General features: G+C 37.9%; 1 protein-coding gene across 2 annotated transcripts in view; it reads left to right on the top strand.

Moving 5' to 3' along the window:
• LOC148639748 (NLR family CARD domain-containing protein 3-like) overlaps positions 1-26606 on the top strand; it is a 98008-nt gene that overhangs the window by 16851 nt on the left and 54551 nt on the right. The window contains exons 2-5 of one of the 2 annotated variants that reach the window (XM_088620911.1): positions 2233-2327; positions 4039-5821; positions 25002-25166; positions 26287-26460. In XM_088620911.1, coding sequence (XP_088477037.1) covers positions 4080-5821; positions 25002-25166; positions 26287-26460 — 2081 coding nt within the window. In that variant the 5' untranslated portion in view covers positions 2233-2327; positions 4039-4079. The remainder of the gene's footprint in view (positions 1-2232; positions 2328-4038; positions 5822-25001; positions 25167-26286; positions 26461-26606) is intronic. The other variant, XM_088620910.1, reaches the window with a different exon arrangement.

Raw genomic sequence — 26606 nt, 5'->3', positions numbered from 1 at the left:
CAAAAATGAAGGTGTTGTAACAGACAAATAAGTTCTGGATCCCGAGATGAAGTTTAAACAACTGAGTGTTATTGCATGCAAAGAACAATAAGACCGAAGTATTGTTTGAAATACAGGTACCAAACTTCCAGTTTATATAGCACATTTTGGCTGCTTCTGACATAGTTGTTACCATGGTAATGGGGAGAGGTCACGGTGTTCGGACAGTTCCCAGACTTTGATCACTCTTAATGGTTGGTTTTAGGTTTCCTTAGTTTGGGAGGGGGGGGGGGGGGTTTCTAGCTGGCATCTCGAATTCTTATCAGTAATTCCTGCCGTAACTCAAAGCCTGGAATGTCTTTTGTCACAAGAAGTCTTTGTGCAGAAAGGAATTAGTTAACCCCTTCTTCACATCTTATATGTTTCTTCAAAGGTAAAATATAATTTATAATTAAGCCAGGATTCACTTTTTTCTGTCTGTGTTTCTTCCTACTCTCTCTCACCTGCTCCAATTTGGACACAGAATGATTAAAATTTGGGGACAAGTCAGGTAGCCAGAGGAAAGGAGGAGGGGGGAGGCGTCTTCTCACCTCTATGACTAAAATGCCAAAGACTAAAATGAAACATTTTGGTGCCGGCTTTTCTGCTTTAAAGGTACCCTCCTCGTGGAAGAATTTTCATCTCGAACGTTTGCCCACCAACTAACACGGAGACACAAACAGAATAACAATACAAAATGTATTTGTAAGAATAGCAATTACAAACAAGTGTACTTGCAAGATTTTAGTAATACACTGTTATACAGTGTATTAAAACTAACACTCTATGGGCACTAAACTGTGAGTAACACTGCCTACTAAACCCCTTTCCCAAAAACTTAACGGGGGCAACATCATGTAGCTGATTCACAGCTGGATACAATTTTATTGAGTTAATCTCACAGTGCTCCCCAGTGATCATTCAATGTTCACACTCCCAGTTAAATAAAAAAAACATGTTTTCAGGTGTGAAATATCTGCTGTAATTGCTCTCACAATAAAATACTATGCAAACTGTATTCATATTTCTGATAATTGTACATATCAAATATTAATATTAATGTGAATAATAATATAATAACAAATCAACCTCCAGACCATCTCCAAGATGTTCTGAAAGAGCTTGAAAAGGATTGCTCGGTGCCAGCCAGCACATTGTCATTTCGCACCAGGGAGAAGCGAAAATGCTGGTGTGCTGGTGGTCATTTATTTCACTCTCCATCACTCTTCCCTAACACCCCACCCAGGACAGACAAAGGTGATAAAAACTCATTCAACACAAACTCTGCTTAACAGAACCGCTTGTAAGAGCAAGGTGACTTTCTGCTCAATTAAATAAAGTTATAGTACAGACAGATTTTAAATTCTTCAACCAAAATTAGCTGTTTGTCAAAATCATCTACTTTGCAAGCAGTACACGACTTCTCAAAATGTACCTTTTGTTTCTTGTGCAAACTCTACAGAGGATTATTTTTTATAATTCCGAAACTTGTAAGATATGCCTCAGGGACTCATTAATAATATTGTAGCGAACATGGTTCACGCAGGAAAATCAAAATACCGGCACCCCATTTGGTTACTGGCAATTGTAAAAATAACCCTTCTTCCCTCCTTTGTTTAACTTAAAGAATTCTGCAAAGAAATCCTAATCATGAATTAATCACGAAACCATCACTTATAATAACTCATCCAGATACACATGCTCACACAGGAGCCAACAACAACCTACTGTATAATGGATGATTTTTATGTATTCGGCTATGTAAGAAACAAACCGAAAGTAATTCTCTGATCGGGTTACACGATTCCATATTAATATTACTATCAAGTGGTATTAAAGTACAGCTTACAATAACACCAAGTGGTGTTCTTTCTACAAATTCTTAGAAAAGGCTAAAATGTTATAACATTTTATGAAGTACAGAATATAAGGTTTATAATGTTAGAACAAGCACATGAAAACCACAACCCACTGTAAGTCACCCAGTTAAAGACTTTGATGCGTAAAATATTTATGCATAATTAAAATATTTATGAATTTAAGAAGGTGGAAGGTTGTGTACTTTTGTCCAACTGAGCAATCTTGCTTTTATAAAATATACCTACTTTTTAATGAGTTAAATGTTAAACATGCTGTAATGCACAGTTTAAAATGATTAAAAGTCTAAACATTATACAACATAAATTCTGTAATTGGAACAAGACTGTCCCCCAGCATTGACCAGGATTTGAAGCCTGGAGGTTTCTACTGACAGCCGAAATGCTGCACATGAGCTGTTAAGCTTTCCCATCTGTTAGTGTTATCAATCGGTGAGTGCAGAAAAGCACTAACGAGTTAATACATACTTAATTTTGATTAAAATAAGATTTACTGTACTAATAATGTTATACAAATGCCACTGGTGATGAAATGCCTGGAGAAGCTGGTGTTGTCACACATCAACTCCTCCATCACAGAGTCCCTGGACCCCTTGCAGTTCACCTACCAGAACAACAGATCAGTGGATGATGCTGTCTCCCTGGCTTTGCATACAGCCTTGGAACACCTGGACACTAAGAACTCGTATGTGAGAATGCTGTTTGTGGACTACAGTTCAGCATTCAATTCCATCATACCCAGTCAACTGGTGACAAAGCTCAGGGGATTAGGTCTGTGCAACTCTGTCTGCAACTGGCTGCTGGACTTTCTCATCGAGAGACCACAGGTGGTGCCGATAGGCAATAAAACATCAACACCACTCACCCTGAGCACTGGAACCCCAAAAGGCTGCTGTCTGAGTCCAAGGTTGTACTCCCTATTTACTCACGATTGCACAGCAAGACACAGCAACAACCGCATCATTAAGTTTGCCGATGACACCACTATAATAGGACTGATCAGTGATGATGACGAGTCCACTTACAGGGATGAGGTTGTACAGCTGCTTAGGTGGTGTCATAGCAATAACCTGGACTTGAACATAAAGAAAATGAAAGAGCTAATAGTGGACTTTCAGAGACACAGGCCATACACTCACAGCCCACTCAGTATTGATGGAACAGAAGTGGAAACAGTCACCAGCTTTAGGTTTTTGGGAATTCACATCTCTAAAGATCTAACCTGGACTGTGAACACTGACTCTATCATGAAGAAGGCTCAGCAGCGCCTTTATTTCTTGAGGTGCCTCAAGCGATGGGGGATGCCAATACATGTGTTGGTGAACTTCTACCGCTGCACCATCGAGAGCGTCCTCACCAACAGGATCACCGTGTGGTATGGCAACACCTCTTCGCGAGAAAGAAAGGCACTGCAGAGAATGGTCAATATGGCACAGAAGATCATCGGCTGCGGTCTCACCGAGATTAAACAGCTCTATGAGAACCGCTGCCGTGGTAGAATTCTGGCCATCACAGAGGACAGTCACCACCCCGGGCATGAGCTCTTCACCCCACTGCCCTCAGGCAAGAGATATAAGAGCATACGGACACTTACCACTAGATTCTTCAATAGCTTCTATCCACAAGCAGTGAGACTGGCGAACACATTTAGCCATCCCCCTCGGACCACACCTACACCATCACCATCTACCTCTTTATGATTTCTTATCTATTGCACATCTCCAGTCATTGTTTACACGTCTGTATTGTTTACATTCAAACTGTCTACATGTTTACTTGCACATTGTCTATTGTTTGTTTGTACATTGTCTTGATGCACTGTTTGCACTTTGTCTTGTTTTTTACACTTGTTTTACAATCGAGAGACTTTCTGTAAATAAGAATTCCATTGTACCAGTACCGGTTACATATGGCAATAAAGTTCAAGTTCATGTTCAAGTTCTTTATGCATTCACTGTGCCACCTGGTGGTTATACGATGTATTGCATCCCTGCTTTAGATTATTTTGAAAATATAAGGCGTTGACCGTTACCATGTAGTAATACAGCATGTACTTTGTGGTACAATGCATTATGCACTTTCTTGGGTTTGGCACATCATGTTTTAGAATTTAGTTTCATATTAAGTTTTCTTTTTTTTTCAGAATCATCACAGAAAAGAGTCAAAGAGACACATAAAGAAAAGATGAAGAAGAAATATGAAAACACATCTGAAGGTCAACAAGGGAAGAAAGTCTTCCTCAATGATATTTATACTGACCTCTGTATAATAAAAGGGGAAAGTGGAGAAGTTAATGAAGAGCATGAGGTGAGGCATATTGAGAAAACAGTAAAAAAAACAACTTCAAAATTGAGCACAATCAGAAATAATGACCTTTTTAAATCCACTCATAAAGATGAAAATTGTACCAAAACAGTGCTGACAAAAGGAGTTGCTGGCATAGGTAAAACAGTCTCTGTGGAGAAGTTTATTCTTGACTGGGCAGATGGAACAGCTAATGAGGACATTGATTTCATATTCATTTTTCTCTTTCGAGAGCTGAATCTGATGAAAGAGAACAATTACAGTCTGTTGGAACTTATTTACCACTATTACCCGGAAGTGAAAGAAATTAGTGATATTGCATCTGGGACCTACAAGATTTTGTTTATCTTCGATGGTCTGGATGAAAGCCGACTTGATTTAGATTTTCAGAACACTTTACCCTGGCAAGATGTAAAAAAGCGATTATCTCTAAATGTGTTGCTGCCAAATATCATCAAAAGGAATCTGCTTTCCTCTGCTCTCATTTGGATAACATCCCGACCTGCTGCAGCTAGTCAGATCCCTCCTGCATATGTTGATCAGGTGACAGAAGTGCGAGGATTTAATGATCAGCAGAAGGAGGATTATTTCAGGAAGAGATTCACAAATGAGACTCAGGCCCATTTTATTATCACATACATTAAGTCAAAGAGGAGCCTTTATATCATGTGCCATATACCAGTCTTCTGCTGGATTTCAGCAACTGTTCTGGAAAATGCTTCAAAAGAAAATGAAGAAGTAACCAATGTACCTAGAACTCTAACTGAAATGTACACTCGCTTCATGTTACATCAGATAAAACATAAGAAAGACATATACCTTGGTAAAAGTACGAATTCAAAGGAATTTCAGTCACAATTCATTCAGAAACTGGGGCAACTGGCATTTGAGCACCTGGAAAAAAACAGTTTACTGTTTTATGAAGAAGACTTAAAAAAGTGTGACATTGATATCAGCCAAGCCTCAGTGTACTCTGGAGTGTGTACAGAAATATTTACACAAGACAGCAAATTAAGTGACAATAAAGTATTTTCTTTTGTACATCTTACCATTCAGGAGTATCTTGCTGCATTATATGTCTTTCTTTCAAACAGAAACAACAATATAAATCCACTAGACCAAAGCTTTGGAAGCAAATTTAAATGGAAATGTCAAAAAAGAGGCTTGTATGAATTGAACAAGAGTGCAGTGGATAAATCTTTACAAAGTAAGAATGGACACCTTGACCTTTTCCTTCGCTTTCTTCTTGGTCTCTCTGTGGACTCTAACTTGAGTCAGTTACAGGACCTACTGACACGGCCAAAAAGCAGCTCAAAGAGCACAGAGAAAACAGCAAACTACATCAAGAAGTTGATTAGGAAGTGTCCTTCTCCAGAGAGATGCATCAACTTGTTTCACTGTTTAAATGAACTAAATGACAATTCTCTTGTGGAGGAAATCAAAAGTTTCCTAAGTTCAGGAAGTGTTTCAAGAGGAGAGCTCTCACTTGAACAATGCTCAGCACTGGCCTATTTTTTAATGATCTCAGAAGAAATTGATGAGTTTGACTTGAAGAAGTACAGCACAAAAAAAGAAATGCATTTGAGACTGCTGCCTGTTGTCAAGTACACCAGAAGAGCTCTGTGAGTATTGATATACTGCAATATACTATAAAGGAAGATATAATTTTTATGTGAGATTTTCTTCCATAGATTAGGTTTTCATGTAGAAAAAAAAACAATTGGAATTTGTTTGTTGGAGCAGCATCTGGAGGAATTTGATGGTTTACATTTACTTTGAAAATTGGAAATTACTTTTACAGTAATTTAGTATATTAATACAATAATCAAGTCCAATACATTTATTGGATCTACACTTTTATTACTTTTAAGCTACTAGCAATCAATCAGAATAATTTGAAATGCGCACATACAGTATGAGCTCAGAGAACAGAAGTAGCAATATTATTAGCACAATAATAACACTCAGGGACTATGCTGTAAAAGTTAACAAACAGATAGCTGAATATGCTGAATATAACAATATAACAATTGATAGTCTTGTAAAAAAGATCTCAAAGCATTCATTAACTTGAAGAGGACAATTAAACATTGAGTTAATATAAATTAACACTCATATTAAACACATGCAGTACATTTGAAATAGTAGCTTAACTCCATGATGTTAAAACGTGAATATTAAATGATCTGTACGGGTTGTGAACCATATTGTCCTGGCCAAATTTCCCCCTGGTATTTATCAGTCATGGCCTCCTAATAATTCCATTTATGAATTGGCTTTATTACTGTGTCCTCCTCTCAGATGACAGAAGATGTCTGTTGAGCATTTTGGCAGCCCTCACATCATCCAAGTGGTGCTTATCAAATGTACATGGTTAGAGATCTTTCCTTATCCTTTCCAAGAGGCCGTGCTATTGGCATAGGTAAAGGGTAGAGCTTCATTGCAAAGTTGACAATTTGTTACAGTTATGAATCAGAAGAAAAACGTTTGGGATTAAACACAAAATAATTACCTTCTTCTGGTAAACCAGAAGATTCATTTGATCAGTTTCTCACACCAAACACAGCAAGTAAACATCCCTTGGTTTGAAGCTCTAGGAAGTGGAAATATTAACACTATTTAGGTATTTATTATTGTGTCTAGATTCTGAAAGACATCCCAGTTGTCATCTATCTCAGCCTGTATTTAAAATAATGAAATGCACTAGTGGGTAAATACACATTTAATTTTTATTATTAAAATAAGATTTAGTGTATGTTATGTTAGTCACACCACATTAAGCATTCACTGTGCCACCTGGCAGTTTTACAATGTATTGCTTTCCTGTGTCTGATTATTTGAAAAAAATACAAATGGTATTGAGCATTGCAACGCAGTGAAATGGAGCATGCTATTTACGGTCATATTTTGCTTCCAGCACTCTGAATGTCTGGATCAGTAATTGATTTTTAAACCATTATAACGTAGTTTGCAATGGAAGTAAAAAGTCACTTGTAACGTGAGGGGCATTAAATTGATTACAACATTTATTACTTTCCGAAAATGAAACAAACAGTATTCTGTATAGTAGCATCGACAGTGATATAAACTAACACACTTACATTTACAACTTATAATATTATAATTTATCACTAACAAACTTTACCCTTCCTGGTTTAGCACATAGCAGCAACAGAAAGAGCCACTGGACAGAATTTTTGCCACATTTGAACGTGCCAATTAAAAAAAATCTGTTGCACATTGATGGGGCCCCCTGGAAGCCTCGGGGCCATAAGCAGTCGCCTAGTTCCCCTAAGCCAGGGGCCAGCCCTTTGTATAAAATGTATTTAAAAACAACAAGTAAATAAATTACAGATGTTATAATTGCTTGTAGAGGAAGTGCAACCACACAAAATGACCTGTGCAACTGGCAGTGAGTTGCATTAAAGGGTGGAATTTTATAGAAACAATGTATTATAACACAACATAAAAAAAATGAAACTACTGTAAAATTATGCTGGTCTTAGTCTAAGTTAATGTATTCTGTAATAGTTCAGGTGGGTAGCTGCATCAGCATGCATAGGCTGCAAAGGAACAAGTAATAGGTTTATTTCATGCTGAAAAGAGAAGAAAGATAGATACTTAATTGATCCCGTGATGGAAATTGCAGTGCAACAGCAGCTTAACACAGACAACACAGACACAGTGTAACGAATGATACAATAATAATAATACAATACATACAATATAATCAGTACATTGAGAAGTGCACCACGAAGAGTTACTCACAGTCCAGAACACACAAAGAACAAACCAGAACAGAACAGTACACAAAAAAGTCGTATTGCACAATAAAACTATAGATCTTAATGTTTTGCACAGGTCCCTGGCATGTATTGCAAAAAAAAACAACGGTTGTAAACGGTAAAAGAAAAAGAACAGATGTATCAGTTTACTGTTCAGTCCAGAAACAGGTCACATCATCCTAATCATGCATACTTGCCAGCAGCCATATCACCCCTCAGCTCACAACTGGCAACTCACTGAAGCTAAGCAGGTGTGAGCCTGGCCAGTACCTGGATAAGAGACATAATGGGAAAAACTATGGTTGCTGCAGGAAGAGGTGTTAGTGGGGAGCACTCACCCTGCAGTCCATGTGGGTCCTAATGCCCCAGCATAGTGAGGGGGACACTGTACTGTAAAAAGGTGCTGTCCCTTGGATGAGATGTAAAACTGAGGTCCTGACTCTCTGTGGTCATTAAAAATCTCAGAGCATTTCTTGAAAAGAGCAGGGGTGTAACCCTGGTGTCCTCACTGAATTTTCCATTTGCCCTTACCATGGCCTCCTAATAATCAAAATCTATGAATTGGCTTCATTACTCTGCTCTCCTCCCCACTAATAGCTGATGTGTGGTGAGTGTTCTGGCACACTATGGCTGCCGTGGTATCATCCAGGTGGGGTTGTACATTGGTGGTGCTGGAGGGGATCCCCATTACCTGTATAGCGCTTTGAGTGGAGTGTCCAGAAAAGCACTATATAAGTGTAAGCAATTATTGTTATTAATTACTTCTGCTTGCCTCCATATGTAAGTCTGTTTTGCAGCCCCCTCAACACAACATCTACACCTTTGCAGCAGCAAACTCTCCAGCTCGATCCTCACAATAGTGAAGGTGGAGGATTTTGGGTAGTCTATCCAGCCTCAGATAGGCTGCCATCCCTTAGTGAGGCGAGTCACTCCAAATAATTAATACATATTTCATCCCTAAGTCATTAGAACCTAACAAAACTTCTGAATGGAAAACGTAAGAAAATGTTTATAAAAAAAATATCCCAACAAATAGCACACACATGTATATGATTCTATCAAATGACCAAACAGTAATTTTATGTGCATTCATGGGATCTCATTATAGCAGTTAAAACAGGTAGGAAAACATTACACTGAAAAAATAAGAATGTAAATGCCAAAACGAAATTAATACATAATCAACCAGGGCTGACCCTGGGCACAGGTGAGCTACAGTAGGCAGCTGCCTAGGGCCCAGAAGCTGCCAAGTGGCCCCCTCATTATACAACACAACATTGATTTAATCAGAATACAGAGACTGTTTCTGTTGCTAATGTGGAAGCCCAAAGATGGTCTGGCACTTAAAAAACTGGTGGAAAGTAGGAAAAGTGGTGGAAATAGAGATGTGGTTGAAGTCCCCTGAAATAGCTATAAAAGCGCTAGGGTGCTTTGTTTGTAGCCTGGCTGTGACTGTGTTTATGACATCACACGCTGCCTCTGTGTTTGCCATGAGTGGAATGTAAACAACAACAAAGATGGCGCATGTAAACTCCCGCGGCAGATAGTATGGATGCAGTCCTATGGCAACCAGTTCAATGTCCGGGTTTCAGACGCCCTCCTTAACATGAGTATGTCCAGGATTACACCATCTGTTGTTGACAACCACCGCGAGCCCCCCTCCTTTACCTCTTTCCTTTGAAAGCCGCCGATGGTAACATTCGAATCCGGAATAAGTTCCTGCAGCCACGTCTCGATGAAACACATGATACTGCATTCTCTATACTCTCTCTGACTCCTCACCAATGCTCCCAGTTCGTCTTGCTCACTAAGGACCTCAAATTTCCCATGATGATCAAAGGAAGATAGGGTTTAAATCTCCTTCTCTTTGCCTTTCGCGTCACACCAGCCCTACAGCCTCGGCTTCTCCTCCTCAGCAACTCTGGAACTGATGGCTTCTCTCCAGTGAGTAGAGCCGGACCCGTTAGCAAGATCAGCTGGTCCCGCATGTAGACAATGCCTCTGTAGCTATCGCCATTGCAACCCGATAGAAACAGAGGTCCGAGTATCAGAAAAAAACAAGAAAAAGTATCTCAGCTTTCCTAGCATCCATCATGTTGTGGTTGCAAATCTAGTTGCAGGCAAGGGTATAAAGAAAAAACACTAACACACTACCATTAACTAACTGAAAGAAACAAGAAGACAACAAAAAGACACAGAGCTGCTGTAGCAGGCTGCCACTAACACGGCGCCATCTTGAAAAAAAAAGAAAACACAACGTTTCAGTCCTCACACCTGAAGAAGGCTCCACAGCCGAAATGTTGTGTTTTCTTTCTTCTCTTTTAAGCAAAAAAGTGAAAAGTGTTTGCCCCCATCCTGATTTCTTATTTTTTTGCATGTTTGTCACACTGAAATATTTCAGATCATCAAACAAATTGAAATATTTGACAAAGATACAACAAGTAAAAAAAAATCCAAACCTACATGGCCCTGTGTGAAAAAGTGATTGCCCCCCCTGTTAAAACATAAATCAACTGTGGTTTATCACATATTTGGAAAGCTGAGTTCAATTTCTCTAGCCACACCCAGGCCTGATTACTGCCACCTGTTCTCAATCAAGAAATCACTTAAATAGGACCTGCCTGACAAAGTGAAGTAGACCAAAAGATCCTCAAAAGCTAGACATCATGCTGCGATCCAAAGAAATTCAGGAACAAATGAGAAACAGAGTAATTGAGATTTATCAGTCTGGAAAAGGTTATAAAGCCATTTCTAAAGCTCTGGGACTCCAGCGAACCACAGTGAGAGCCATTATCCACAAATGGCGAAAACATGGAACAGTGGTGAACCTTCCTAGGAGTGGCCGGCCGACCAAAATTACCCCAAGAGCGCAGCGACGACTCATCCAAGAGGTCACAAAAAACCCCACAACAACATCCAAAGAACTGCAGGCTTCACTTGCCTCAGTTAAGGTCAGTGTTCATGACTCCACCATAACAAAAGAGACTGGGCAAAAATGGCCTGCATGGCAGAGCTCCAAGACGAAAACCACTGCTGAGCAAAAAGAACATAAAGGCTCGTCTCAGTTTTGCCAGAAAATATCTTGATGATCCCCAAGACTTTTGGGAAAATACTCTGTAGACTGACGAGTCAAAAGTTGAACTTTTTGAAATGTGTGTGTCCTATTAGATCTGGCGTAAAAGTATTACAGCATTTCAGAAAAGGAGCATCACACAAACAGTAAAATATGGTGGTGGTAGTGTGATGGTCTGGGGCTGTTTTGCTGCTTCAGGACCTGGAAGACTTGCTGTGGTAAATGGAACCATGAATTCTGCTGTCTACCAAAAAATCCTGAAGGAGAATGTCCGGCCATCTGTTCGTGACCTCAAGCTGAAGCGCACTTGGGTTCTGCGAGCAGAACAATGATCCAAAACACACCAGCAAGTCCACCTCTGAATGGCTTAAGAAAAACAAAATGAAGACAAAATGGAGTGGCTTAGTCAAAGTCCTGACCTGAATCCGATTGGGATGTTGTGGCATGACCTTAAAAAAGGGGTAAAGGCTCAAAAACCTTCCAATGTGGCTGAATTACAACAATTCTGCAAAGATGAGTGGGCCAAAATTCCTCCACAGCGCTGTAAAAGGCTCATTGCCAGTTATCGCAAACGCTTGATTTCAGTTGTTGCTGCTAAGGGCGGCCCAACCAGTTATTAGGTTTAGGGGGCAATCACTTTTTCACACAGGGCCATGTAGGTTTGGATTTTTTTTTCCCTTAATAATAAAAACTTTCATTTAAAAACTGCATTTTGTGTTTACTTGTGTTATCTTTGTCTAATATTTCAATTTGTTTGATGATCTGAAACATTTCAGTGTGACAAACATGCAAAAAAATAAGAAATCAGAAGTCACTGTATGTGGCTCATGGTCACGTGATCAACTAAAAAAGAAGACACTATATCTCAGGAATGAAAGCAGCTTGGAATCTACTTTCAATGGTACAGTACAAACTGGCACAAATAGAGTAGTACTGAAAGAGTCAGGTTCAGTTCTTCTGCAACGTTGTAGGGGGGCTGAGTGACGTCACGCCCCCCCAAAAACAAGGCGCCATATCTCAGAAGTGAAAGCAGTACAAATGCTACTTTCAGTGGTACAAACCGGCACAAAATCCGCACAACGAAGGAGGTGGGTTTCATTGTGCTCGTTGTAGTGGGAAAAACTTCACAAACCTTGAATAGCTAACAAAAAAAGACAGATAAGGTCACTTGCAACGAACTGAAAGCAACAAATTAATTAATGCATTAATCGCTTGGGAATTATATTAAAATTGCCTTCTAGTCACACCACAATTACTAATTATGAATTGACACTCAAAGAAGGCTCCACAGCCAAAAATCTGTTTTTATTTGTTCCGTTTCAGAATGGAATAAATCTTTACTTGTTCCTTTGCAGCCTACGCATGCTGACACGCTCCCTGCTTGAACTCTTAAAAATGAAGTTTATTAATTCATATGTCTACTAATAAAAGTGTAATTTATCAATTATGAAGTTTAATATCTGTCTTTATTAGTAGCTGTATGTAGAGCCTTCAGTATGCAATAGTGAATTTTCAGATATCCTGAAGAGTGAAGAGATCTGAAATTAAGGAAATGCGGTATTTAATTGCAGTGCAAGTCTTAGATATGTTCTCTCACATTAGGTCATTTGAATAGATTTTTTGCATTTTTCATTGAATGGGGGTTCTGAGGTTACAGTGAAGACGTTGTATAGGAAAATGTAAGTGTACATTAAAAAAACGTAGTGATCTTTTTTAAAATTTCTTATTTATGACAGTTCTTTAGAACAGTGTCCCATTTCTGTCCTGTGACTGTGGTCCAATAACAACAGTGTTAAGATGGAACAGGAGGCTCATCCAGTCGATAGTAAGGTTGTGTAGGACGGCACACACCACGGTGATGGTGCGGCTCTTAATGGACTGGTATGTGGACCAAGTGAGCAAGCAAAATGCTGTTTTAAAAATTCCTAGGGCTCACGGTGACGGAGTAACAGTTATAAACTGAAAGGACCTGAAAAGGTCTGTAACAGAAGTCTAAGTTTACCTTTTTAAAAATTACAAATATATTTTTTTACTGGTAGATGAAATAATCTCCCATGTACCAACACCATATATTAATGCTATTTCTATTTAAAATTTAAATTGCCAACACTATTGGACATTATCAGGTGCTTTTGGTAGATTTACATACTTTTGTCAGTCACTGTTCAACATACCTGTAACTAATTCACAGCCTCGAACAGAAAAGATACATAAATTAACACAAACTCTTAAATGAAGTGCGACAAATGTAGCCTTTGAAAGTACACACACATTAGTGTCTTCTGTGGACATTTAAGTAACCTACAGTATACGTAAAACTGAAACACGGTGTTTGCTAATTCGTATGAAGGATCTCTGTATGACTGTATAATTTATTCAGTAGAAATTAATTGCTATTGAGTATCACATTAATAGTTACAGATGCAACCATTCAAAGTGTGCGGCACAAACACGTACCGCGGGCATTTGGCTACATCATTGCGCGTCATAACGCGTCATACCGCGGTATGTGATTGGTTGACTGACAGGGGCACTCATGGTACGTTAGTCGGTCATGGAAAGATTTACTGTAAATGTCTTTACTGTGCCTGTTTTAGTATTGAATATTGATACGGAATTTTTTCACTGAAGGGAAATCTTAGTAGCTGAGCATAAAAAGAATAGGAGCATAACGCATGTGAAGGCCATTAACGATATTAATTTTGGAACATAAACATACGGTATTACAGTATGTAAACTGTATATGGCTGGTCTCTGTGCTAAAAAGAAAAAATACACACCAGTATTCCATTTCTCCCTAAACATTTTAAGCATCGAAGTCTTTAACTAACATGTGAAATAATGTGTATAAAAAGTGGTAGTTTTAAGCTTTTCTGTGAATACAAGCATACTTTTAGAATTTAATTACATTGGCGTTATTAATTTTTCACTTGAGTGTATGGAGGATTGTCAGCTGTCACTGAGAGCAGACCCCCCCCCCCCCCCATTATGCTGCGCAAACGATTGTTTAAGTTTTTGTAAAGAAATGGAGGCTGTATAGTATGCATTACAATATAAACATTTACTGTCAAACTTTAAATCAACAATTGATTTAAAGATGATCTGTCAAAGTGCGATGAAATACAATATTGTTTTTGTTGTTATTGTTGTTTTTATCCTATAAAGCGCTTTGAGAAGCCACATTTAAAGGCGCTATATAAAGGCACTGATTCTTATGGAATGTGTTTTCTTTCTTTTTTTTTTCAGTATGGAATAAACCTATTACTTGATTCTTATGGACGCCCGGTCCCGCCAGGGATTAAAAAAAAAACATGGAATCGTTTATCTAAAGAAATAACAGTATAACTATGTTCATGCACAGACAGTAGCATGTTACATTATTAATTTGGGTGTCTCCTCTAAATTGCTAAATTGCATTTTGAGTGCAGTTTTAACTTTTTTTAAATTACAACCCATTAATAAAGCTGATACTACTTAGACTTTTAATTATTTTAAACTGTATTACAGCAGCACAATGTGCTTTTTCACAAAACCCCCTTGTGTAAGGAAATGTCTTGCATTTCTTTACAAAAACTTAAACAATCGTTTGCACAGCGTAAGGGGGGGAGGTCTGCTCTCAGTGACAGCTGACAATCCTCCATACACTCAAGTGAAAAGTTAATAACGCCAATGTAAATGTCGGATTTTGTGTCGTACTTTGTGATAGTCTACCCAGGAAGCTTGTGTAAGCATGCGTGGGCAAGTTCAGCTACACAGGGAAGATGCGACACCGAAGATATTATTAATTACTTTAATAACCCTGAAGGGATCTTCACACAACATAAACAGGAAGCAAAAGCAGGAACCGTTGTCAGAAGGAAAGAAGGTGACTATTCACTGTTATTAAAAAATGACTTACATTCGAACATGTTATGAAAAGAACATGAAATATAAAAAGTCAATTATTTGTCCATAATATTGCTATTTTATTTTTTCAAAGAAATGTTTGTTAAAAGAAAAGTCATGGTACTGGCTGGATTTGAACAGCCAACCTGTCACTTAGACCACAGCACCACTCGCAAGGTCACAGAAGGAGTGGTGGAACAGCCCTACACATACAGTATCAACAGACATTGTACAGCATATACTATTCTTGTGTTGCAGTACATGAATATAATTATATCATTTTTAATTTCTTTAGATACACGATTCCATATTATATTCCCTATCATTTAAATTCTAAAAGTATGCTTGTTTGCTCCGGTATCGAGCGTCTTTGCAGAACAGCTTAAAACTACCACTTTTTATACACGTCATTTCACATGTTAGTTAAAGACTTCGATGCTTAAAATGTTTAGGGAGAAATGGAATACTGGTTTGTATTTTTTCTTTAAAGTACAGAGACCAGCCATATACAGTTTACATACTGTAATACTGTATGTTTATGTTCCAAAATTAATATCGTTTATGGCCTTCACACGCATTATGCTCCTATTCTTTTTATGCTCAGCTACTAAAATTTCCCATCAGTGGTCAAATTCCATATAAATATTCAATACTTAAACGGGCACAGTAAAGACATTAAATATACATATACATACTGTATACAGTACAGTTTGCATACAGTAATATGTTTATGTTGCTAAATTAATATCTTTTATGACCATGTGAAAGGCATGGCGAATCAGAGATTCTCAAAAATTACTGTACTTTGCGTGATTGGAAACAAATGCTTGATTGGATCAATGAAATGCTGTGGTGTTACTTTTATAAAGACGGTCAATGAAAAAAAGAATTTGGACCATACTTTGGACAATACTTTGAGTTTACAGCTTGTTCAAGGTCATTCATTATTAAAACTATTAGTAATATCTAAAAGACTTTGATGGTGACAGCTTAAACATGAGAGGTTGAGGTTTATTAGCTCCACCTTGCAGAAATTCCAGATACTATTATTTTACTTGTGGTACCATGCGGTACTATGTGAGAATATATAGTATTAATATGGTAACTTGCGTTACACCGCGACAAGCACACCGCATGATAATGCGGTATCGCTTGTTTTGAATGGCTGCATCTGTACGTATTCTTATCTGGTATATTTTAGCATAAAAGCAGTACACGTTTAAACTGTGTAAATCTGCTATATTCATATATATTATAGTACAGATGCAGCCATTCTAAACAAGCGGGGTATGCTGCGGTAGAACATGGTGGGCGTTTCGCAGTATACTGCGCTGTACCTTATGCAAATTCGATTATGTTAATAATCTGGAATCCCCTTGCAAAACCGTCAGGTGGAGCTTATAATGCTTACCCTCTCATGTATAGTATTTGAGCTGTCACCAGAAAACACCCAGTTTCAAATCCTGATCACTGCTGAGGGACAATCTTTATCCAATTAAGAATTTAAGTTGTATACTCTTTAGACTTTTAACTTTAAACTGTGTATTACAGCATGTTAATTATTAAACATTAAAAAGTTGGTATATTTTATAAAAGCAACATTGCTCAGTTGGACAAAAGTACACAACCTACCACCTTTATCATAAATATTTTAATTATAAAGAAATATTTTAGCCTAGTCAGTACCTGGATGGGAGACCTCCTGGGAAAAACCAAGGTTGCTGCTGGAAGAGGTGTTAGTGAGGCCAGGAGGGGGCGCTCACCCTGCAGTCCATGTGGGTTCTAATGCCCCAGAATAGTGACGGGGACACTATACTGTAAACAAGCGCCGTCTTTTGGATGACATGTAAATCCGAGGTCCTGACTCTGTGGTCATTAAAAATCCCAGGGTGTTTCTCGAAAAGAGTAGGGGTGTAACCCTGGCGTCCTGGCCAAATTTCCCATGCCTCCTAATAATCCCCCTCTATGAATTGGCTACATTACTTTGTTCTTCCCCCCCTCCCCACTCCGACGGCAGGTGGAGTGACGCGCTGGTTGGAGTATTCTCGGTCGCATTTAATGGCAATGTCAGCTCAAAGATATGGTTCAAACCACCAAATGGAGACGGGCATCCCGACAAGTGGACCCTGTTGATGTGAGATTAATGCTAGGATGAGAGAGAGAGATGCAGGAATATTTTATCCATCAAAGTCTTTACTGAAGATATTACTAACAATATTAATAATGAATGACCTTGGACAAGCTGTAAGCTCAAAGTATTACCCTGGTCCACTTTCTTTGTAACCGTCTTTGAAAATGAAAAGACTATTTTTTCATTGAGAAAAAGTAACACCACAGCATTTCGTTGATCCGATCACATATTCGTTTCCAATCACACAAAGTAAGTTTTGAGAATCTCCGATTTGCCATGCCTTTCACATGCTCATAAACTGTATTAATTTAGGAACATAAACATATCATGTAGATTGTATATGGCTGGTATTGGTATTTTAAAGAAAAAATACACACCAGTATTCCACTTTCTCCTTAAACATTTTAAGCATCAAAGTCTTACATGTGGTTATTTTGTGAATATACTTTGTGAAACATGATAGTCTTTAAAGCCTTTCTGTGAATTCGCTCATTATCGACGTAAACAAAAACATACTTTTAAAATTTGATTAACAGGGAATATAATATGGAATCGGGTATCTAAACAAATTAATAACGATATAATTATATTCATGTACTGTCTGGTGGAATAAACTGAAGAGTTAGTTAATGCGACACGGAATTATTAAGAATTATCAACTTATTTTACACTTGTAAATGAGAACATTCCACTGAGTGGGCGATGCATTATCTCAATCACCTGCTAATTCGTTTTACACCACGGGAAGACAGGAGAATATGATTGTACTGTATCTGTACAGAATGTGTGTTGCGTTTACAAAATTAAAGTGTTTAAAGTGTATAATTAAAAAGTTTAAAAAAAACTAAGATCATCAAAGATGATCACAAGGAAGTGTATTGCATGTCTAACGCAAACGCATGTTTAATTAAATGCCTTTTTTGATTCACAATCTGACAGTGCAAAACAGGGTAAAGTTAGCTTGAAGTTCAAAAATGATTTTGGCATGCCTGTAGCATTTTCACGAAACCTTCTAGAGCTGTGAGCTGTGAGAGTAATTTTTATGCTATTTGTTTGACCACGCACGAATATTCTCCTGTCCATATCTTTGCAAGGGAATCAGTGCAAATGTTAATACTAATTAAATGACCGTGGGCACATTTCCTCCCCCTCTACATTCTCAGAGTAGAATAGGCTAACCTTCTATTGAGTCAGTCCCCCTTCCCCCCATGGACAGGAAAAGTGCCTGCAGGTACTTAAACTTAATATAAACTTAATAAGGTCAGAAGAAGCACATAAAAACGTTTCCTAATTAACCACATGTAAGACTTTAATGCTTAAAATGTTTAGGGAGAAAGTGGAATACTGGTGTGTATTTTTTCTTTAAAATACCAATACCAGCCATATACAGTTTTTAACGTAGGGATTTCTATATGTATGTCTTTATTTAATGGTTACATTAGTGTCAAAGGCTAAACTTTTAGCTTCAGTAACACGTACACCATATGGGATATATTTGTAATGACAATATCGTGTCAATAATATTTATTGTCAGTAATAATATCAGCAAACATGGTTTCATGGATGGCTTCTCAGAAAGTTGGGCATTCAGGTAGATTGCCAGGCGAAAGGATTTGTAAATATATTTTGTTAAAGCAAGTCAGTTTTTTGTAACACATAAAATACATTTTTCCAAGAAAGATCTGATGACGAGGAAGAAAAATCACCAGTTTTTAGCATATAAAAATTGGTTATTAACTATCGAAAGCTGCTTTTATAGCTTTTAAAGTCATGCAATGTCTAAGTTAAGCAGGAGCACATCATTATATCTAATTCTTTAAATTAAAAAAAATAAAAAATCGTTTGCCCAGCCTAAGGGGGGGGGGGGGTCTGCTCTCATTGACAGCTGACACTCCTCCTTACACTTAAGTGAAAATTTAATAACGCCAATGTAAACATCGTATTTACAATTTGTTGATAAGAAAAATGTTAAGTTTTCTAAAGCTTTCTCAGTCAAGTATGATAATTTACCGAGGGAGCTGTGTAAGCATGCGTAGGCAGCAAAAGATCAGCTAAAATGGGAAGAAAATGCTTTCAGAGAAAATGTTTCAGTTATGAAGAACACAGATCCCAAATGCAATTTCAGCATAAACCTGTCCCCACACACCCTGCCCCCACTGCGATTAGAATATAAGCACTGAAATCTTTGAAGTAGATGATCAAGTGTTTCACAGATATAGGCATAGTACGTAATTCAGGCTTTATGAACTTACACCTGGTATTCTATTAATTAGGGTTATTAATTACTAGAGTTCATAAAGCCTGAATTACGTACTATGCCTACATCTACGAAACACCTTTGCTAGTTAATGCTACTTCACTTTATCGGGCGTGATTTTTTTAGGCAAAAAACAGGCTTGGTTTGTGATCTTTCTAAGATTGTTAAGCGCAGTGTCAAAATGTTTCCATATGAAAGGATTCATATGAAAGCAGTAACATCACCATCCTAAGGCATGTTTGTGTGTGTGGCAGGCAGGTCGGTTTAGCCTTTGTCACTAATGTAACCACTAGATAAAGACGTATAGAAATCCCTACATTACATTTTGTTTAATTTTGTCTATTGCTACAATATTGACAGCAGTGTAGTTACAAGGAACATGTCAAATCGCATGTGAACAAGCCAAAGCCAAAACATCCACTGAAGGTTCACGTCTGGGGAGGTATATCTAGAAGAGGCCCGGGACCACTTCTTATTTTCGAAGGAATTATGGATTGTGAATTCTTTGAGGAAGTCGTGGTCAAACAGCATGCCGCCCCATATATCAGGGAGCACTTTGGATCAAGGCACCGTTTCTTTCAGGGCAACGATCCAAAACACACAGCAGCAAAGGCAAGGCTTATAGCAGAAGGAGTGAACTGGGTGAAAACTCCATCTGAATCCCCAGATTTAAATATAGATGTAAATATAGATATAAATATAAATATAAATGTATTGCACGGGTCCCTGGCATATATTGCACAAAAAACGGTTGTAAATGGGAAAAGAAAAAGAACAGATGTAGCAGTAGATGTGCTCAGGCCAGAAGCAGGTCACTGTCAATGTTGCCTCTGCCCAGACGCAAGGTGGATGTGTTGTACATTCTTATGGCAGAAGGCAAGAATGACCTCCTGTAGCGCTCCCTGTCGCACCTTGGATTAGTCATTCTATTGCTGAACGTGCTCTTCATTTCTACAAGCCTGTCATAGAGGGAGATGTTGTCCATGATGGCCTCTAGTTTGGACACCATTCTCCTCTCAGCCACTACCTCAAAGGGGTCCAGGTCAGACCCAATGACAGAGCTTGCTCTCCTGATGAGCTGGTTCAGCCTTTTAGAATCCACTGCTCTAATCCCAGGGCCCCAGCATAGCACTGCGTAGAAAATAGCGCTCGCTACCACCGACTGATAGAACATATGTAGCATCTTACTACATACATTGAAGGACCTGAGCCTCCTCAAGAAGTAAAGTCGGCTCTGTCCCTTCTTTTAGATGGCCTCGATGTTCTTAGACAATTCCAGTCTATCATCAATGTGCACTCCCAGGTACTTGTAAGAGTCCACCATCTCCACGCCACTCCCATGGATGTAGACAGGAGTAGGTTTGACCTTTTTCCTCCTGAAATCTACCACCAGTTCCTTTGTCTTTGTTACATTCAGTTCCAAGTGGTTCTCCCCAAACCACTCCACAAAGCTGCTGACCAGTCCTCTGTACTCCTCCTCCTGCCCACCCTTGATACATCCCACAATTGCAGAGTCATCTGAGAACTTCTGCAGGTGACATGACTTTGAGTTGTACTTAAAGTCCGAAATATAGAGGGTGAGGAGGAATGGAGAAAGAACCATCCCCTGAGGAGCCCCTGTGTTACTCATTACCTGTTCAGACACATAGTTCTGAAGTCTCACAGACTGTGGTCTGCCTGTCAGGTAATCGGTGATCCATGAGGTCATGGAGGCATCGACCTGCATCTCCTCCAGCTTCCTCCTTAGAAGTAAGGGCTGGATGCTATTGAAGGCACTGGAGAAGTCGAAAAACATAATTCTTACGGTGCTGCCAGCCTTGTCCAGGTGTGAGTAGGCCCTTACGGTTTTGCCAGCCCTGATCATCGCGGTTCCGTGTGGGGTCGTGTCCCCTGCCGCCTGTTCCGTCCCCACACCTAGGGCGCGAACTTGGGTTTCCCCAGCGTAACGCAACAGGGCACCAACCACGTGAGCTAAAGGAGACCTCCCCCAGCACAGGCAGCTGAGGTCCCTGCTACGCGCAGTGAGGGCGCTGACGTCACCACACTAGCTCCGCTACATGTGTCGCAAAAAACTGACTTGCTTTAACAAAATATATTTACTAATCCTTTCGCCTGGCAATCTACCTGAATTCCCAACTAGAAGCCCTCTTTGAAACCAATAGAACCACAATTGAATGAGTTTTGATAATAAGAGAGAGAAGAGAGAAATAATACGAGTCCCCGTTACCCCCATTTTGATTTAAATTGCAAACGCTTGTTTCACTAAATGTCTTTATTGATTCACTATCTGACAATGCAATGTAAATCGTTATCTTTGTCTTCTAAGTATCTTAATAAACTTTCAGCATAGCTTTCTCACCATTTAGATTTATTTTTCATACCATCGCTAAACAAAGCAGGAGTGTATTGTACTTCCTCTTGGGATCAAATGTGGAAAGATTAGATTGTAATCTTCTCTAATTTTTCTAAATACGTTTTAGAAAAGTGTAATCTATACTAAAAAGCTGTATTTATTTAATATCACCTGATAGTTATATTAATAAAGATTAGAATTCAAGTTGATACTGTTTAGACTTCTAATTATTTTAAACTGTATTACAGCATCGTACACATTAAACATGAAAAAGTCTGTATATTTTATAAAGCAAGATTGCTCAGTTAGACAGTATAAAGCAAGTATGATTTTAATGTTTGTAATTGCTGTTTTGCAAGTAGGAACACAACATAAACTGGAATGCTACAGAACCCTAAACAGACAATACACACTTTTAGTTTAGCAGGATTGGCGCGATAAGCACATTGTTTAATGGGGATGACATTACCCACGTCTATCACTGTACAAGACTACTTCAGCCTGCGTAGTCTGCAAAGGGACAAGTAATAGGTTTATTTCATGCTGAAAAGAGAAAAGAGAAAATGCAACGTTTCGGCTGTGAAGACTTCTTCAGGTGTGAGGGTCTTCAGCTCAAAATGAAACGCTAAAATGTAATGTAGACTTTGAATGGGTTCAACTTTGATTTGGGCTTGCTTGACGTCACTATCTTTCATCTGAAATCCTGCTTGAATCCTGCTTAACTAAAAATTAGACACAAGAAGAGTATTATTGAACAATGTTGTGAGGCTCTGATGAAATTTCTCTATGAACTGAAGAGTGAACTTCAGTTCTATGAACTGAAGTGTCTCCTCCTTTTAAACTTGTTAATGCGACACAGAAGATATTACAGTATTAATGATGTAGAGCTTTCGGGCTCACGTGGGTTTGCGCCCTACATCTTGCGGTACCGCTGTGTACATACAGTACGAACATGTTGTGATATTTAGAAATATAAAAAATGTCAATATAGTGTCAATATAGTCAATCTAAAATATTTGCTATTTTAGTTTTTCAAAGAAATTTTTATTTGTTAAAAGAAAACTCATAGCAATTGCTGGATTTGAACACCTGACCTCACACGTATAAGTCAGACACTTAAGCTTTCACACCACAGACACAGCGACATAACATAGCGATGTAGCAAATAGCTGTACACATATCAATAGAAAGTCTTATACTACTGTTTGTGCTACAGAACATGGATATAATTATATCATTATTAATTTCTTTAGATTTGCGATTCCATAATACATAATACATTATTAATCAAATTCTAAAGGTATGCTTTTGTTTATCCCGATAACGAGCGTATTCGCAGAAATGATCACTTTTCACAAAGTATATAAACGTACAGTAATATGGTCAGAAGGAGCATGTAAAAAAGTTTCCGAAATAACCACATGTAAGACTTTGATGCTTAAAATGTTTAGGGAGAAATTAAATACTGCTGTGTATTTTTTTCTTTAAACTACCAATTCCAGCAATTTACAGTTTACATAATATGTTTATGTTCCTAAATTAATATCATTTATGACCTTCAGATGTATTATGCTCCTCTTCTTTTTATGCTCAGCTACTAAAATTTCCCTTTAGTTGTAAAATTCCATAAAAATATCCAATACTAAAAAGATTAAAATGTGCACAGTAAAGAGATTAAATGATTAAATCTTTTCACTACCGACCAATGCACCACGAGTGCCCCTGTCGGTCATTTTGGCCAGCCAATCACATACCATGGTACGGTGTGGTGGCTTGTGTGTAGTTGCGTGCAGTATGTAGTAGTTGTGATAGTTGCGAGTTTGTGTTAACACATAAGATGTGTTTATTACTTCTGTTCAAACCTCCTCTCAGGGAAATGATAAAAACTTAACAGTTTGAACATGTACTGTGACATCTGGTCTAAACTCAAGGTCTGTTTCTCTATGCACTTAGGAAAAACTACAGTGTTTTTACTGTCATAAACTAAACCATTTGATTGTTGATTGCCTTACGTGCTTGCTGAGGTAGATGCTAGTGGTACAGATACTGGTGAAGTTAGACTTTTCTTCATAGTATGTATAGATATAATTATGATAATGATTGATGTGCTGAACACTTATGTTACAGGAAATTAGGAATTTGACACAAGAATGGTGTGGAGGATGTTGTAGCTGATGCCATGTCATGTGCTTAGCTTTGGGAAACTTTTTCTGTAAGCTGATTTGAGTTTAGTGGCATTTTTCTTGTCAACAGCCTACTTTGTTTTAACAAAATATTATGTTTCTTATTAAGGGTGGGAGTGTCATATCTTGCTGTGTTTGTTAATTGAAATTGGCAGTCTTGTTTGGATTGTGTGCAGGTCTGTCTGGGACCGGCGAGGTGACGGGCTGGCAAATCCCTAAATTATATTATTGCTTTGCAACCTGTCAGCAATTCATCAACAAGGGAGTCCTTTGAGTTGAAAGGATGCCGATAGGTGCCCAAGAATAGGAGGGGGTGAAAGTCAGTTGTTAAGTCATGGTCTGCTGAGAATTTTAGGATTTTGTTGGTTGTCTAGCAGCACTATATTTTTGGGATGTAAATGGAATGTAATTTTGGAGATCTGGGGAAGCATTACATTTAACTTTTTTATTTTTTCTAGATTGGTTAATTTCAGTGTAGCCAGTTCGTTGCATGGTCAAATGTTTTCAGCATTGCCATTGTTGTTGCCTTTAGGGGAATTATTGGGTGAAAATGTGTAACTATTATTATTATTATTATTATTATTATTATTATTATTATTATTATTTATATGGTGGCAGTATAGGTAGTGACCTTTTCTGCAACCTAATAAGATTTCCATCTTTAGTTTTCCAAAAAGTGTAGGAAATGTACCTGCTTCAATGACATTGAACACATGTAATCTTTTGATGGTGTGATTCCATCCCCATCCACCATTTTGTAGCAGTACATTAAATATTGATTCCATGGATTTTCTGAATGTGTCTGGGACAAACTTCAGTGTAGATGCTTTTCACAAGTACAGGAAAATTCATACAGCTTCCAGAAATTAAGGCATATGCTATATGAGTACAGAGAGATCTACAGTAATTTTAGTTCACCTGTAGTGGCAGACAAACAGAGAAGTGAGGCCTGATTGATTTACTTTTTAGGGATTGGAAGTGGAGAAAAACTGTTATATTTTCATTATCCATGCACAACTCCTAAAAATAGCATGGTCTACTGATGGACTGCATAATCTTATTGTTTTCTTATGTGGTACACTAAAAGACTGCCTTCCTTATAAAAAAATGACTTTTTAACTAATTTATTTTGCAGACTGGATGCCTGCAATCTCTCCCAGGAATGCTGTGAAATACTGACTTCAACTTTCAGCTCTTACCTGAAAGAGCTAGACATGAGTAATAATGACCTAGGGGATTCTGGAGTGACACTCTTCTCTACTGGACTGAAGGATCCAAACTGTAAATTAGAAAAACTTAAGTGAGTATGTCAGTGATATAAGAGAACAGTTAGTATCAAGGTGCTTGCTACAAACTATTGAATAAATTTTCCCATCCTGAAAGCTCAGTACCAACCATTATATATTACTAAGTATTAAATAAATCATTCTTATCTATGTAATAATATATATATATGTTCTGATCATTGCAAACTAATTTATCTAATAAATGTCCTGAAACCAGGAATTCATTTCTGTAAAGAACTTTATTCTGGAAATGGGCCTGTTGTACCTGGCTGATCCATCTGTAATTTTGGACTGCATTACTTACAACATGCTAAATTGCAGCAAAAACTAATCTATACATCTTATACACTGCAATGACTGTAACTTGTCATCTACATGAAAATGACCCTCTTGGTCAGAAATCATTCAGGGGTAATGCTGACAGCCAAGAGATTATATTAAAAGTTAGATGTTATTTAGAAGTAAGACTGACATCTGAGGGATGGAATCAACTTCTTCTGTAGAAAAGGAGCTGAGGTAGCAGAACACTTAAAATAACTACAGCTACAGGAGAATATCCCACAGAAGGGGATATTTGTCAACAGTGATAGAAGAGAGTTAGTGCTTGGGGTTTTCATTCTGACACTGTGTGACAATTTATACTGAAAACATATCATGATTCTTTGTTCTGTTTGGTTTTGTGTGTTCCATTATTTCAACTAATATCCATGTTTAAAATAATGGAATCCACTAGTAATGATGGTTAATTGAGCAGTACATACTGAATATTGAAGATTGTACAGTGGGAAAGAAGGCCAAAACCTGTTCTAAATAATAAATGAGAATAAAGTAATAGTTCAGTAACTATTCAGGAATAGTAAATTTGCTGAATATTAAATGTCATTTCATTAGTCTTATCAAATGGTGACAAAATATGAACTTGAAAGAATATTTTAATTAAAATTTGTAAAAAACAGACAATCCAAAATATCAAATGTACTGTACTCAGTTAAAAAATAACCAAATAAAAAAATGATCCGAAAAATCATGAGGAAGTCTCCATCACTTCAAGAAACGACTTCACATTATTCTTCAAAAATATTTTGTGTAGATATTTGAAATATTTTTTTCTAATACAACTTTTTCATTATACAGGCTTGAACGCTGTAATCTGAACAAGGATATATGTGAAATTCTGTCCTCAGCTCTCAGATCGAATACTTCAGACTTGATAGAGATAGACCTGAGTAATAATAACCTGGAAGACTCAGGTGGGAACCTTCTCTCTGCTGGACTGAAGGATCAAAATTGCAAACTGGAGAAACTGAGGTGAGTTTGTCAGGATTATAGTAGAAGAAATGAAGTTTGAGTGGAATTAAATCCTGTAACCTTCAAAGGTGTTTCTTTGATAATCAAGAATTGACAATTTGAATTTTACAATTCAGAATGTCTCAAAATTGTAATGGTAATTAGGG

This window comes from Lepisosteus platostomus, chromosome 26 (genome assembly GCF_059453375.1).
Source record: "Lepisosteus platostomus isolate fLepPlt1 chromosome 26, fLepPlt1.hap1, whole genome shotgun sequence".
In the NCBI taxonomy this organism is placed as follows: Eukaryota; Metazoa; Chordata; class Actinopteri; order Semionotiformes; family Lepisosteidae; genus Lepisosteus; species Lepisosteus platostomus.
The sequence above is the reverse complement of the archived record's forward strand: the minus strand, read 5'-3'. Positions and strand labels throughout refer to the sequence as shown.